Raw genomic sequence first — 14,926 nt, 5'->3', positions numbered from 1 at the left:
ACATTCTCTGGCAATGGATTCCAGAGTTTAATTACACGTTGAGTGAAGGAATAGTTTCTCCAATTTGTTTTAAATTTACTACTTTGTAGCTTCATTGCGTGCCTCCTAGTCCTAGTATTTTTGGTAGTAGCATGACATGTCCACTAGGAGCTCAGGTGGCACCATTTTTGAACATGCGCTACGGGTTATCACTGCTGCCCCCCCCCCCTAGATCCTAGGAATAGCCAGTACAGAAGCAGTGGAATAGGACGGCCTTAGGGTCCATGGACCAACCACTACTTTGCCCAACTCAGCATCAACAGCTAGAGAGCTTGGGGGGGCAGAGCTGAAGACTAATGTGTTTGACTCCTCCAATCAAAAAGATGTTCCACTGCCCCTGCAGTAGGTTCCAGAGGGTGGATGCCAGAGGAGGGTCCTCTAACCCTTTTACCTCTAAAGGATGGGATTTGGCTTTGCAATTTGAATTTACAGTTTTCCTTACCACATGGGAGTGCAGACAGAGAGAGACATGCCCCTCATCACTTTCCCCGCCACCGATTTTGAACAGAGGAGAATGGGAAGGAAGCATTTATGATGCAACCTCAGCCACAAAGAAATACAGCAGGCCAGGTGGACCCACTCGAGTGTGCTGCTGTGAGTGGGAATATACAATGGATCTAGTCAGAGCAGTGTAAAGAAAATGACAGTGGAATATATTAGCCTTCAGTGCTGACACCCCACAGGTTCACAAATCCAGGAGGTTATCAATAGAAATCAAACAAAATAAAAGATGGAAAAGAAAATAAGATGATACCTTTTTTATTGGACATAATACATTTCTTGATTAGAAAGGTATCATCTTATTTTCTTTTCCATGTTTTATTTTGTTTGATTTCTATTGATAACCTTTTAAGAGTGGACTAACACGGCTACCACACCTCTCTACAAATCCAGGAGTAAATCCCTGATATGTCCTGTCTGTCTGTCATAATTAGATTGTAAGCTCTATTGAGCAGGGACTGTCTCTCCATGTTCAAGTGTGAAGCGCTGCGTACGTCCGGTAGCGCTATAGAAATGATAAGTAGTAGTAGTAGTAAACCAGGCAATTTTAGTACATAGAGCTCTATGAAGGGAGAGGTGACACCAGTGGAAAAAGCACAATGGGAACCCTGGGGTCCCTGGTTTTGAGCTGTTACACTAACCACTAGGGCTGTGCTGACCAAGAATGAAATGTCCAACTGGGTCAACCCAATGGTCCACTGAGCCCAGCATCCTATCTATCGCCCCCACTGGATCCACAACCCAGTCTGGCTAATAACTGCCCTTCGGACACTTGTCCAAGCCCTGTACCCGCATTATCTGGCCACAGAATCCTCAGCTTAACTGCAGTTGATTGCAGAAACACTTTCACAAATTTGTTTTCAAACTTCTGCTCTTTGAGTTTATGGATTGTCCTCGTATTTCTGTGTTGTTTGAAAGGTTAAACAGCCCTTCTCTCTGGTGCTATAACCTTCATCCTATCCCCTACCAGGCTGCGGAGCCCCATCTGTTCAGCCTTCCCTTTATCATTTTGGACCACCCGTCTTTGAATCTTTCCTAGCTCTGCCATATCGTTTCAGGACGACCAAATCTGCACAAAATAATCAAGGTGTGGTCACCCCAGAGCTTTGCATACGGCACAGGTACTAAAATTCCTTAAGCAAGTGGAAATAAACCAAAACCAAAATACAGGGTGACACTTTCTTCATGGATTCACTTGATACATTCAGGTGCTACTTTTACAGAACAGGACATTTCAGTTGAAAAATGCCTGGTTTTGTCTCCATTCTCTTTGAAAACAGGAATGATGTTCCAGGAAGTATCTCCCGAGCTATGGTTTGCTATTTTCCTGGTAGGCAGGTAGGGATGAGCCTCCCATCCTGCCTGAGGTCTGCACGGATTTGGGAATTGTAAGGGGATGAGAGAGAGAGACACATCCCAGGCCAGTGGCCAAGGTGAGCGGTAGGAGGCTGTCAGAAAACAGTGAACGTCTTACCTGTGCGTGCAAAGCATTAGCCCAGCCACTGAAATCAGTAGCCAATGTGAGCGCAGCATGCTCCTGCCCTGAGACGGAGCGAGACTGCTCCTCTTCTGGCAGCAGAGAGTGCCTGCGGGCTGGCAGCTCCTCAGGTCTTGGAGTGACCCACCAGTGACAGCTCGGGAAGCTCAAACATTCTTTGCATGTTCCAGAGACCACAGAAAAGAGTAAAAAAGCCACAAACGTCTCCTTCAGAGCTCCAGGCACTGTCCCTGCTGGGCAGAAAAAAGCCTCATGTCTTCTTCCTCCTCATCCAGGTAATGTCTCTTGCAACTCCCCCCTCTCCAACCTGCCCAGAAGGCTCTTGTCTCCCCCCCCCCCCCCTCCTCCTTTTGAAGTGAAGAAATGCTGTTTATTCTCCTGTCATTTCCATGCAAGGTCCCCTGGTGTCCTCTGCCCCTGTGGGGTCTGTGCTGTTAGGGGAAGACGGTCTCTCCTGGTGCTCTGCAGCCCCGTTGACAGAAGTTAAGTTTGAGCAGTGTCTGAGCACTGGGTCCTTCACGTATGAGTGAGGAAACCCCTCTCTGTCCCCACCTCCTGCATCCAAAGCCACTGGACTGATTTTTCTACCTCCCACTCATAATTACACCCCCCACCGCCAGCAGCACCCCACCCCAGACACAACTGCCAGAGTCCTCTCTGCTTTCCCTCTACTGATGTCACCAGAGAAACTGGAAAATGATATATCCATACACCTCAATATGGGAGCTCTGAGGCAGAGACGGCACAGAAGCAGGAATGTCTGGGAAGGTACATAGGATCCAGGACACCGGTGTGCAAACTGTCCCCATTACACACCAGCAGAGCTGCAACCAGCTTCCACTCACTTCTCCCAGCAAGCAGTCAGAACAGGTTCAGACATGAGGTTATCCACCATCATCCCTCCATCCCTCCCTCCCTCCCTCCCTCCCTCTCACCCTCCTTCCTTCCATCCCAAAGGGAACACGCTCAGTGCCCTGTGACAGAAATCTTGAAGGGTTTTCAGGACAGGGGATATGCATGTCTGAGGCATGGGGAGATAAAATGACTTTCCCAAAGTCACACAGAGAGTGGGCGACACAGCTGGGATTAGAACTAAGATATGGAGAGATAAAGTGACTGACCCTGGGTCACACAGAGAGTCAGTGACACAGCTGGGATTAGAACTCAGACACCGAGAGATAAAGTGACTGATCCAGGGTCACACAGAGAGTCAGTGGCACAGCTGGGATTAGAACTAAAATATGGACAGATATAGTGACTGATCCAGGGTCACACAGAGAGTCAGTGACAGAGCTGGGATTAGAACTGAGACACCGAGAGATAAAGTGATTGACCCTAGGTCACACAGAGAGTCAGTGACACAGCTGGGATTAGAACTAAAATATGGAGAGATATAGTGACTGATCCAGGGTCACACAGAGAGTCAGTGGCACAGCTGGGATTAGAACTGAGACACCGAGAGATAAAGTGACTGATCCAGGGTCACACAGAGAGTCAGTGACACAGCTGGGATTAGAACTCAGACACCGAGAGATAAAGTGATTGACCCTAGGTCACACAGAGAGTCAGTGGCACAGCTGGGATTAGAACTGAGACACCGAGAGATAAAGTGACTGATCCAGGGTCACACAGAGAGTCAGTGACACAGCTGGGATTAGAACTCAGACACCGAGAGATAAAGTGACTGATCCAGGGTCACACAGAGAGTCAGTGGCACAGCTGGGATTAGAACTAAAATATGGAGAGATAAAGTGACTGACCCTGGGTCACACAGAGAGTCAGTAGCACAGCTGGGATTAGAACTAAAATATGGACAGATATAGTGACTGATCCAGGGTCACACAGAGAGTCAGTGACAGAGCTGGGATTAGAACTAAAATATGGAGAGATAAAGTGATTGACCCAGGGTCACACAGAGAGTCAGTGGCACAGCTGGGATTAGAACTGAGATATGTAGAGATAAAGCAACTGACCCTGGGTCACACAGAGAGTCTGTGACAGAGCTGGGATTAGAACTAAAATATGGAGAGATAAAGTGACTGACCCTGGGTCACACAGAGAGTCAGTGGCACAGCTGGGATTAGAACTAAAATATGGACAGATATAGTGACTGATCCAGGGTCACACAGAGAGTCAGTGACAGAGCTGGGATTAGAACTAAGATATGGAGAGATAAAGTGACTGACCCTGGGTCACACAGAGAGTCAGTGGCACAGCTGGGATTAGAACTGAGACACCGAGAGATAAAGTGACTGATCCAGGGTCACAGAGAGAGTCAGTGACAGAGCTGGGATTAGAACTAAAATATGGAGAGATAAAGTGACTGATCCAGGGTCACACAGAGAGTCAGTGACACAGCTGGGATTAGAACTCAGACACCGAGAGATAAAGTGATTGACCCTAGGTCACACAGAGAGTCAGTGACACAGCTGGGATTAGAACTAAAATATGGACAGATATAGTGACTGATCCAGGGTCACACAGAGAGTCAGTGACAGAGCTGGGATTAGAACTAAAATATGGAGAGATAAAGTGATTGACCCAGGGTCACACAGAGAGTCAGTGGCACAGCTGGGATTAGAACTGAGATATGTAGAGATAAAGCAACTGACCCTGGGTCACACAGAGAGTCTGTGACAGAGCTGGGATTAGAACTAAAATATGGAGAGATAAAGTGACTGACCCTGGGTCACACAGAGAGTCAGTGGCACAGCTGGGATTAGAACTAAAATATGGACAGATATAGTGACTGATCCAGGGTCACACAGAGAGTCAGTGACAGAGCTGGGATTAGAACTAAGATATGGAGAGATAAAGTGACTGACCCTGGGTCACACAGAGAGTCAGTGGCACAGCTGGGATTAGAACTGAGACACCGAGAGATAAAGTGACTGATCCAGGGTCACAGAGAGAGTCAGTGACAGAGCTGGGATTAGAACTAAAATATGGAGAGATAAAGTGACTGATCCAGGGTCACACAGAGAGTCAGTGGCACAGCTGGGATTAGAACTAAAATATGGACAGATATAGTGACTGATCCAGGGTCACACAGAGAGTCAGTGGCACAGCTGGGATTAGAACTGAGACACCGAGAGATAAAGTGACTGATCCAGGGTCACACAGAGAGTCAGTGACACAGCTGGGATTAGAACTCAGACACCGAGAGATAAAGTGATTGACCCTAGGTCACACAGAGAGTCAGTAGCACAGCTGGGATTAGAACTAAAATATGGAGAGATAAAGTGACTGATCCAGGGTCACACAGAGAGTCAGTGGCACAGCTGGGATTAGAACTCAGACACCGAGAGATAAAGTGATTGACCCTAGGTCACACAGAGAGTCAGTAGCACAGCTGGGATTAGAACTAAAATATGGAGAGATACAGTGACTGATCCAGGGTCACACAGAGAGTCAGTGGCACAGCTGGGATTAGAACTAAAATATGGAGAGATAAAGTGACTGACCCTGGGTCACACAGAGAGTCAGTAGCACAGCTGGGATTAGAACTAAAATATGGACAGATATAGTGACTGATCCAGGGTCACACAGAGAGTCAGTGACAGAGCTGGGATTAGAACTAAAATATGGAGAGATAAAGTGATTGACCCAGGGTCACACACAGAGTCAGTGGCACAGCTGGGATTAGAACTGAGATATGTAGAGATAAAGCAACTGACCCTGGGTCACACAGAGAGTCTGTGACAGAGCTGGGATTAGAACTAAAATATGGAGAGATAAAGTGACTGACCCTGGGTCACACAGAGAGTCAGTGGCACAGCTGGGATTAGAACTAAAATATGGACAGATATAGTGACTGATCCAGGGTCACACAGAGAGTCAGTGACAGAGCTGGGATTAGAACTAAGATATGGAGAGATAAAGTGACTGACCCTGGGTCACACAGAGAGTCAGTGGCACAGCTGGGATTAGAACTGAGACACCGAGAGATAAAGTGACTGATCCAGGGTCACAGAGAGAGTCAGTGACAGAGCTGGGATTAGAACTAAAATATGGAGAGATAAAGTGACTGATCCAGGGTCACACAGAGAGTCAGTGGCACAGCTGGGATTAGAACTAAAATATGGAGAGATAAAGTGACTGACCCTGGGTCACACAGAGAGTCAGTAGCACAGCTGGGATTAGAACTAAAATATGGACAGATATAGTGACTGATCCAGGGTCACACAGAGAGTCAGTGGCACAGCTGGGATTAGAACTGAGATATGTAGAGATAAAGCAACTGACCCTGGGTCACACAGAGAGTCTGTGACAGAGCTGGGATTAGAACTAAAATATGGAGAGATAAAGTGACTGACCCTGGGTCACACAGAGAGTCAGTGGCACAGCTGGGATTAGAACTAAAATATGGACAGATATAGTGACTGATCCAGGGTCACACAGAGAGTCAGTGACAGAGCTGGGATTAGAACTAAGATATGGAGAGATAAAGTGACTGACCCTGCGTCACACAGAGAGTCAGTGGCACAGCTGGGATTAGAACTGAGACACCGAGAGATAAAGTGACTGATCCAGGGTCACAGAGAGAGTCAGTGACAGAGCTGGGATTAGAACTAAAATATGGAGAGATAAAGTGACTGATCCAGGGTCACACAGAGAGTCAGTGGCACAGCTGGGATTAGAACTAAAATATGGACAGATATAGTGACTGACCCTGGGTCACACAGAGAGTCAGTGGCACAGCTGGGATTAGAACTGAGACACCGAGAGATAAAGTGACTGATCCAGGGTCACACAGAGAGTCAGTGGCACAGCTGGGATTAGAACTAAAATATGGAGAGATAAAGTTACTGATCCAGGGTCACACAGAGAGTCTGTGACAGAGCTGGGATTAGAACTAAAATATGGAGAGATAAAGTGACTGACCTCAGGGTCACACAGAGAGTCAGTGACAGAGCTGGGATTAGAACTGAGACACCGAGAGATAAAGTGACTGATCCAGGGTCACACAGAGAGTCAGTGGCACAGCTGGGATTAGAACTGAGATATGTAGAGATAAAGCGACCGACCTCAGGGTCACACAGAGAGTCAGTGACAGAGCTGGGATTAGAACTGAGACACCGAGAGATAAAGTGACTGATACGGGGTCACACAGAGAGTCAGTGGCACAGCTGGGATTAGAACTGAGACACCGAGAGATAAAGTGACTGATCCAGGGTCACACAGAGAGTCAGTGACACAGCTGGGATTAGAACTAAAATATGGACAGATAAAGTGACTGACCCCACATCACACAGAGAGTCAGTGACAGAGCTGGGATTAGAACTGAGACACCGAGAGATAAAGTGACTGATCCAGGGTCACACAGAGAGTCAGTGACACAGCTGGGATTAGAACTAAAATATGGAGAGATAAATTGACTGACCCCACATCACACAGAGAGTCAGTGACAGAGCTGGGATTAGAACTAAAATATGGAGAGATAAAGTGATTGACCCTGGGTCACACAGAGAGTCAGTGGCACAGCTGGGATTAGAACTGAGATATGTAGAGATAAAGCGACCGACCTCAGGGTCACACAGAGAGTCAGTGACAGAGCTGGGATTAGAACTAAAATATGGAGAGATAAAGTGACTGACCCTGGGTCACACAGAGAGTCAGTGGCACAGCTGGGATTAGAACTGAGACACCGAGAGATAAAGTGACTGATCCAGGGTCACACAGAGAGTCAGTGGCACAGCTGGGATTAGAACTAAAATATGGGCAGATAAAGTGACTGACCCTGTGTCACACAGAGAGTCAGTGACAGAGCTGGGATTAGAACTGAGACACCGAGAGATAAAGTGACTGATCCGGGGTCACACAGAGAGTCAGTGGCACAGCTGGGATTAGAACTGAGATATGTAGAGATAAAGCGACCGACCTCAGGGTCACACAGAGAGTCAGTGACAGAGCTGGGATTAGAACTAAAATATGGAGAGATAAAGTGATTGACCCTGGGTCACACAGAGAGTCAGTGGCACAGCTGGGATTAGAACTGAGACACCGAGAGATAAAGTGACTCACTCAGGCTCATACAGAGATTTGGTGACAGAGCTGGGATTAATACTGAGACACAGAGAGATATTGTGACTCATTCAGGGTCACAGAGAGAGCTAGTAGCAGAGTAGAAAATGGTTTTGAAGCCACGATCTCGCCTGCTTCTCATAATTACTCACTTCTGCATGGTACTCACAGAGGAGGGAAGTTACTAACCGGCAGTAAAATATGGCTTTATTCATCCTGCAGTTTCATTTTACTGCAGGAGTCTCTAATCTGCAGTAATGCAGTAGCACAGATTTCTCAGAACTGATGGAGTTCGTATCCATGAACAGCCTGAGGATTCTCGACTTGTGTTCACTTGTCATTTTAGTGAGAATTCATTTGACCCCTGACGCAGGCATTGCATGTGCCGAAACGCAGCTGTGTCTGTCGGGTCTTCTCGCGGATGTTACTTAATGCTGATAATAAAGTTTTCTCTGGTTCCACTAGTGGATTGTGTGTTCCACTTTCATTTTGACGTCATTGATTCCACCCATGGAGTGGTTTCCCCTTCTTTGATTCTGAATCTCATGAGCTGCATTATTCTGCAACCCAAGAACATTGGACCGATGCTTCCTGGGAAGCCCTTCTTAAAGGCAATCTGATCCTGACACCTAAGGTAGTACAGAAGGCTAACCCTAGGAGTCGCAAATGCCATTTTGAATTTGGCACTGGTAGGGACTGGATGATTGGGAGTTTGCTCCTGCCCCGTATCCCAGGCCACAATTAACTGCTTCAGGTAGGCTCAGGAGATGATGGAGGTCTTTGTCAGGGGTGCAGTGATGGCCAACACGATGTGGATACCGAATGTGTCTTCTAGAAGTGATGTGTTTACGGGGAGAGGGAGATACGGACCTCACTTCTATTTTACAACACCAGCCCCTTTAAGAAGGGTTGGCTGGGAGCACTGGTCTGCTTGTTTGTGGGATATTATCCTCATGAGCCAGTACAATATGTCCTGAGGCCCATGCAGGAGACACCCACCCTACCAGGAGCATAAATTCTGCCCAAGTAGCCCCTGTGATGCAGGGGGTCCCCTCAGGGACAAGGGGTCTACTTGTAGCTTCTCCTTAATTTTCTCTGTTTGGCTCCTCCTCCCCCCACTCTGAAAACCCTTTTAAAGATTTGTGCTGAACATAAGAACATGAGAATCGCCATACTGGGTCAGGCCAAGGGTTCATCTAATCCAGTATCCTGTTTCCAACAGTGGCCAATCCAGGTAACAGATACCCAGTACAGTCCCAAAAAGTAACAACATTCTGGAACCCAAAAGAATAACAAGATTCCATGCTACCAATCCCAGGGACAATAGTAGCTTCTGGTTTATGGACTTTTCCTTCAGGAACTTGTTCAAACCTTTTTTAAACCCAGCTACACTAACTGCTTTTACCACATCTCCAGCAATAAGTTCCAAATCCAGTATGTTTATCTTTGTTATTAGATTCTCGATATATCGCCTTTCTGTTGAACATATTCACATACTTTCTTTGTCCCTAGTAGGCTCACAATCTAAGCCAGACTGCCAGCTTTGGGTGGGCCTAAGACCAAAGTGGTGGGCTCAAACATTTCTCTCTGCCACCTCTCTGTCTCCCTGGCCACCTAGGAGGTTTGATAACAGGAGACGGCATAATGTCACAAGGCTGAAGTCTGTCTCTACCCACTCCACCCAAGGAGGTTTTAATTCTCATCAATGCAGCTGCCGCCATCTTGGTACACTTAAAACAATGCAATTGATAGGGCGACAAGCTCCGCCTACTGGCTTCAGTTCTCATAATAGGTCAGATAGGCTCATACCGTCTACTGTGATCAATCCTCCTTGCTGGCGACCCCCTCCCCACCTGAAAATATAAATATCTTAGCTGGTAGGCATCTCCAAACCTCACCTCTTCCTCCAGCAACCAGAACTCCCTACCAAGCTTGGCAGTTGGTAGCAGAGCCACTGAGAGACAGAGTCGGGCACCCCCTCCCCCCCCACTTGTGACGCAGTCGCTACTTCCTCACTCGGGACACAGCTGTTGCCACCACTCCTCACTCACTCAGACTGCCACCGCCCCCCCTACCTTCCTGTATCAGTGTGTCTGCTCCTCCCCAGCCTCCAAGGGGGGCCTGACACTGGGATCTGTCTCTCTCCTGCTCCTGTGTGTCGGGACCAGGCTATCGCGTTAACGCAATCACCTGGGTCCTGACAGAAGCAGGAGAGAGACCCCAGCGCTGGGCCCCCCTTGGCAGTCCTGGTTGGTTTCAGTGTCCCTGAGCCACCACCACTGCTACCAGTGACACACATGCATGAAAACTGAGCGCAGGTATGCCGCTGCTGGGTGGGCCTGAGCCCAAAGTGGGTGGAACCCTGCCTTCCTGGGCCCACCCATGACTACAACACTGTCCAGAACTTAAACTATTGGTTGAGTGAAAAAATACTTTCTCCTATTTACTTTAAAAGTGCTACTATGTAACTTCGTGAAGTGTCCTCTAGCTTTTAAACTTTTTGAAAGAGTAAACAATTGATTCGCATTTACCTGTTCCACTCCACTCAGGATTTTATAAACCTCAATCCTATTTCCCCTCAGCCGTCTCTTCTCCAAGCTGAAGACCCCCAACCTGTTTAGTCCTTCTCATATCCAAGTCCTTCCATCCCTTCAATCATTTTGGTTGCCCTTCTTTGAGCCTCTTCCAGTTCCACTTCGTCTTTTTGAGATGCGGTAACCAGTACTCAAGGTGCATTTACACCATGGAGCAATACAGAGGCATTATGATATCCTCTGTTCCTTTCCTAATAATTCCTAGCATGCTGTCTTGCTTTATTGGCTCCTGTTGCTGCTCACTGAGCAGAATTCAAAGTTTTGTTCATGATGATACCTAACTCCTTTTCTTCAGTGATGACTCCTAATGTGGAACCTCACATCATGTAGCTATCATTTCAGTTATTTGTCCCAATGTTCATCACTTTGCATTTGTCCACATTAAATTTCATCTGTCCGTTGCATGCCCAGTCTTCCAAACTCATAAGGTCTTCCTAAAATTTCTCACAGGCCGCAGGCTGGGGGTACATACTTTGAAATTTTGCAATTGCACCCTAGCTTCTATCAGCAGTATGGGCCTGTCAGAACTTACAATTAGATTGTAAGTTCTGTCGAGCAGGGACTGTCTCTTCATGTTCAAGTGTACAGCGCTGCGTACGTCTAGTAGCGCTATAGAAATGATAAGTAGTAGTAGTAGTCTTTGGGATTCCAGAATCTTGCTACTCTATGGGGTTCTACACAGAATCTTGCTACTGTTTGTCCTTATCCCTTATTTGTCCTGTTTGTCTGTCCTAATTAGATTGTAAGCTCTGTCGAGCAGGGACTGTCTCTTCATGTTCAAGTGTACAGCGCTGCGTACGTCTAGTAGCACTATAGAAATGATAAGTAGTTGTAGTAGTCTTTGGGATTCCAGAATCTTGCTACTCTATGGGGTTCTACACGGAATCTTGCTACTCTTTGGGATTCCGGAATCTTGCTACTCTTTGTCCTTATCCCTTATTTGTCCTGTTTGTCTGTCCTAATTAGATTGTAAGCTCTGTCGAGCAGGCACTGTCTCTTCATGTTCAAGTGTACAGCGCTGCATACGTCTAGTAGCGCTATAGAAATGATAAGTAGTAGTCTTTGGGATTCCAGAATCTTGCTACTCTATGGGGTTCTACACGGAATCTTGCTACTCTTTGGGATTCCGCACAGAATCTTGCTACTCTTTGGGATTCCGGAATCTTGCTACTCTTTGTCCTTATCCCTTATTTGTCCTGTTTGTCTGTCCTAATTAGATTGTAAGCTCTGTCGAGCAGGGACTGTCTCTTCATGTTCAAGTGTACAGCGCTGCATACGTCTAGTAGCGCTATAGAAATTATAAGTAGTAGAGCTGACTTCACCTTTGGACCAGAAGAGATCCCAGCTCAGAGCAGTGATGATATAGTGTCAAAATCATAGTTCCCTCTAGGTCCCCTGTAGTCCAACAGCTCTCCCTCTTTCTCTCCCCCCCCCCCCCCATCCCCACCACAGTCCAGCATCCCCTCCATCTCTCAAACACCTCCCCCACAATCTACCCTTCACACTTATCTTCACTCCTAGAGGTGGCCAGTAATGGCAACAATTTACAAACACTGCATTCAGCCAGACCAGAGCCTTCCCCCTGCCATGTCCCACCCCCTCCAAAGCAACTTCCTGTTTCTGGTGAAGCTGCACATAGTAACATAGTAGATGACGGCAGATAAAGACTGTATGGTCCATCCAGTCTGCCCAGCAAGATAAATTCATAGTATAAGGTATGATACGCATATTTGATCTTGATTTGTCCAGCACTGGCTTCGCTTCCCAATTCCTGGTGTTGCACGTGGCAGACGGCAGGTCCCAGGGGAGGGCACAGAGAACGTATTTATTTATTTATTTACTGCATTTGTATCCCACATTTTCCCACCTATTTGCAGGCTCAATGTGGCTTACAATATTCCGCCCTGGCTATTGCCATGGCTGAATAGAGATACAATTAATAATAACATTAGAATATGAGTAACATAGGTATAGCGAGATCAATGATGGAATAACAATGAAAACAGTAATGTACTAAAGTTCAGGTGGTGGGCCGTTGTGATATGCAAATTGTTGCCATTGTCACCAGCAACCTGTAGAAGTAAAGACAAGTTTAAAGATAGATGGGGGGAGGGGGGAAGAGGAGGGGGAGATACCATATCATGGGCAGGGGGAGCGTCAATGCGTTGGGGGAAGGGGGAAGCATCCATGAAGAAGTTTGCTGGGGGCACCACAGTCCCTTGAGCTGGTCCTGGGGCCTGTGATAAAAACATACCCACCTACCCCTATTACCAGAGTATTCCACCAGGACAGAGTATCCCTGAAGAGACCCCAAGGAAACATGGTCATCCTAACTCTCCTGTGGGCCTGAATGTTTTTTTGCTAAGGTTTTATCACCCTACCAATTTCCAGTTGTCTCTTTCCATTGTTCCATTGTTCTTTTCCTTGACCTATTCCCTAACGACACCTTGACTTTGTCTCGCTTAACTTCTCACAATGGAATCCATAACTGATTGTAACAAACTGCATTTCCATTATTTACAATGTATTGTAAGCCACACTGAGCCCGCAAATAGGTTGGAAAATGTGGGATACAAATGCAATAAAATAAATAAATAAATCACCACACTTTTAGTCTGGTTCAGTCTAAAGTAGCTCTGGGACACAGCTTTTATATTCAGATAAAATTGTGCAATCTCCCCACATTTCCTCCTAATCCCGAAGCCTCCCTACCCTGCGGGACTCGGCTTCAAAGTCTCCAGAGAATTCCCAGCTTATCCACTTTCTGCAGCCTAAAGGTTCCCTGACTAGAGTTAGTTCATCACATGTGCCTCTTAGAGCAGAGATTCGCCTGTGTGACAGCAATGAAGTAATTCAGTCCAGCACGTGCAGGACAGGCAGAGCAGAAACTGTCACCGTGGGGCAATACTTGTGGTACGTTAAAGGAATGAAGAGCAGGAAATGAGCCCCCTCTGCTGGCAAGAAGCAAGAACTACAGTGGCAAGGCATCCTGAGAGCTTTGTTATTGGGGCTCCCTGTGGTGAAATTACACTTCGCAAGTCAAACATCATTCTTCCTACTGATCAAATTCATTTCATCCCTCTGTTGTTTATTGGAAGAATAAGGGGCTAACACTGAGGATAGATGGGCAGGATTATACATTATATGCCAGCATAAACTCAAGCAGCAACCCTTGCTACTACTACTACTACTACTTAGCATTTCTAAAGCGCTACTAGGGTTACACAGCGCTGTACAAGTTTAAACATGGGGAAAGACAGTCCCTGCTCAGGAGAGCTTACAATCTAAAGGTAAAAACTATGTAGTCAGTGTAGGTATCATGAATGGGGAAGGTGGTTAGGCGCCAAAAGCAAGGGAGAAGAGATGGGCTTTGAGTAAGGACTTGAAGATGGGCAGGGAGGGCGCATGGCGTATGGGCTCAGGAAGTCTGTTCCAGGCATAAGGTCATGCGAGGCAGAAGGGGCGGAGTCTGGAGTTAGCGGTGGTGGAGAAGGGTACAGAAAGGAGTGATTTGTCCTGAGAGCGGAGGTTACGGGTGGGAACATACGGGGAGAGGAGGGTAGAGAGGTAATGGGGGGCTGCAGATTGAGTGCACTTGAAGGTCAATAGGAGAAGCTTGAACTGTATACGGTAGCGGATCGGGAGCCAGTGAAGCGACTTGAGGAGAGGGGTGATATGAGAGTATCGGTTCACGCGGTAGATAAGACGTGCGGCGGAGTTTTGGACAGATTGAAGGGGGGATAGGTGGCTAAGCGGGAGGCCAGCGAGGAGAAGGTTGCAATAGTCAAGACGAGAGGTAACGAGCAAGTGGACGAGGGTTCGGGTGGTCTGTTCAGAGAGGAATGGGCAAATTTTGCTAATATTATAGAGGAAGAAGCTAGGAGCTCTCAGACGTACCTGCAGCTTCTCCCTTAAACCCTGTCTAATCATTTCATTTAGCTTATTGTTTTGCCTAACTATCTCTCAAAGTACCAAAGCCATTTTTAAAACCAAAAGTGATCACAGAACAAACATGGTTACAAATACATGTCTATTACACAATGGGGGATATATGGCTTATATTAGGGTACAAAAACTGATTGCATTACACACGAAAAGTACCCTGCATCAATTTATAACACTTATTGTTTAATACAAAGTACCAAAACACAAAGATATATCATCTACAGATAAGGTACCCACGGAACTCACTCATACAAACCTTGCATACCGCCACCCAGCACTAATACATGTGCTCTAGCATTCCATAAAGATCTTTAACAGCGCATAT

At 46.7% G+C, this 14,926-nt stretch overlaps 1 protein-coding gene across 1 annotated transcript in view; it reads right to left on the bottom strand.

Moving 5' to 3' along the window:
* WNT10A (Wnt family member 10A) overlaps positions 1–2,308 on the bottom strand; it is a 68,994-nt gene extending 66,686 nt beyond the window's left edge. Inside the window, exon 1 of the mRNA XM_030209284.1 lies at positions 2,015–2,308. Coding sequence (XP_030065144.1) covers positions 2,015–2,073 — 59 coding nt within the window. The 5' untranslated portion in view covers positions 2,074–2,308. The remainder of the gene's footprint in view (positions 1–2,014) is intronic.
* Between the last annotated feature and the right edge of the window lie 12,618 nt (positions 2,309–14,926).

Source organism: Microcaecilia unicolor, chromosome 7 (assembly GCF_901765095.1).
Source record: "Microcaecilia unicolor chromosome 7, aMicUni1.1, whole genome shotgun sequence".
Lineage (NCBI taxonomy): Eukaryota > Metazoa > Chordata > Amphibia > Gymnophiona > Siphonopidae > Microcaecilia > Microcaecilia unicolor.
This window is presented reverse-complemented; position numbering and strand designations above follow the sequence as displayed.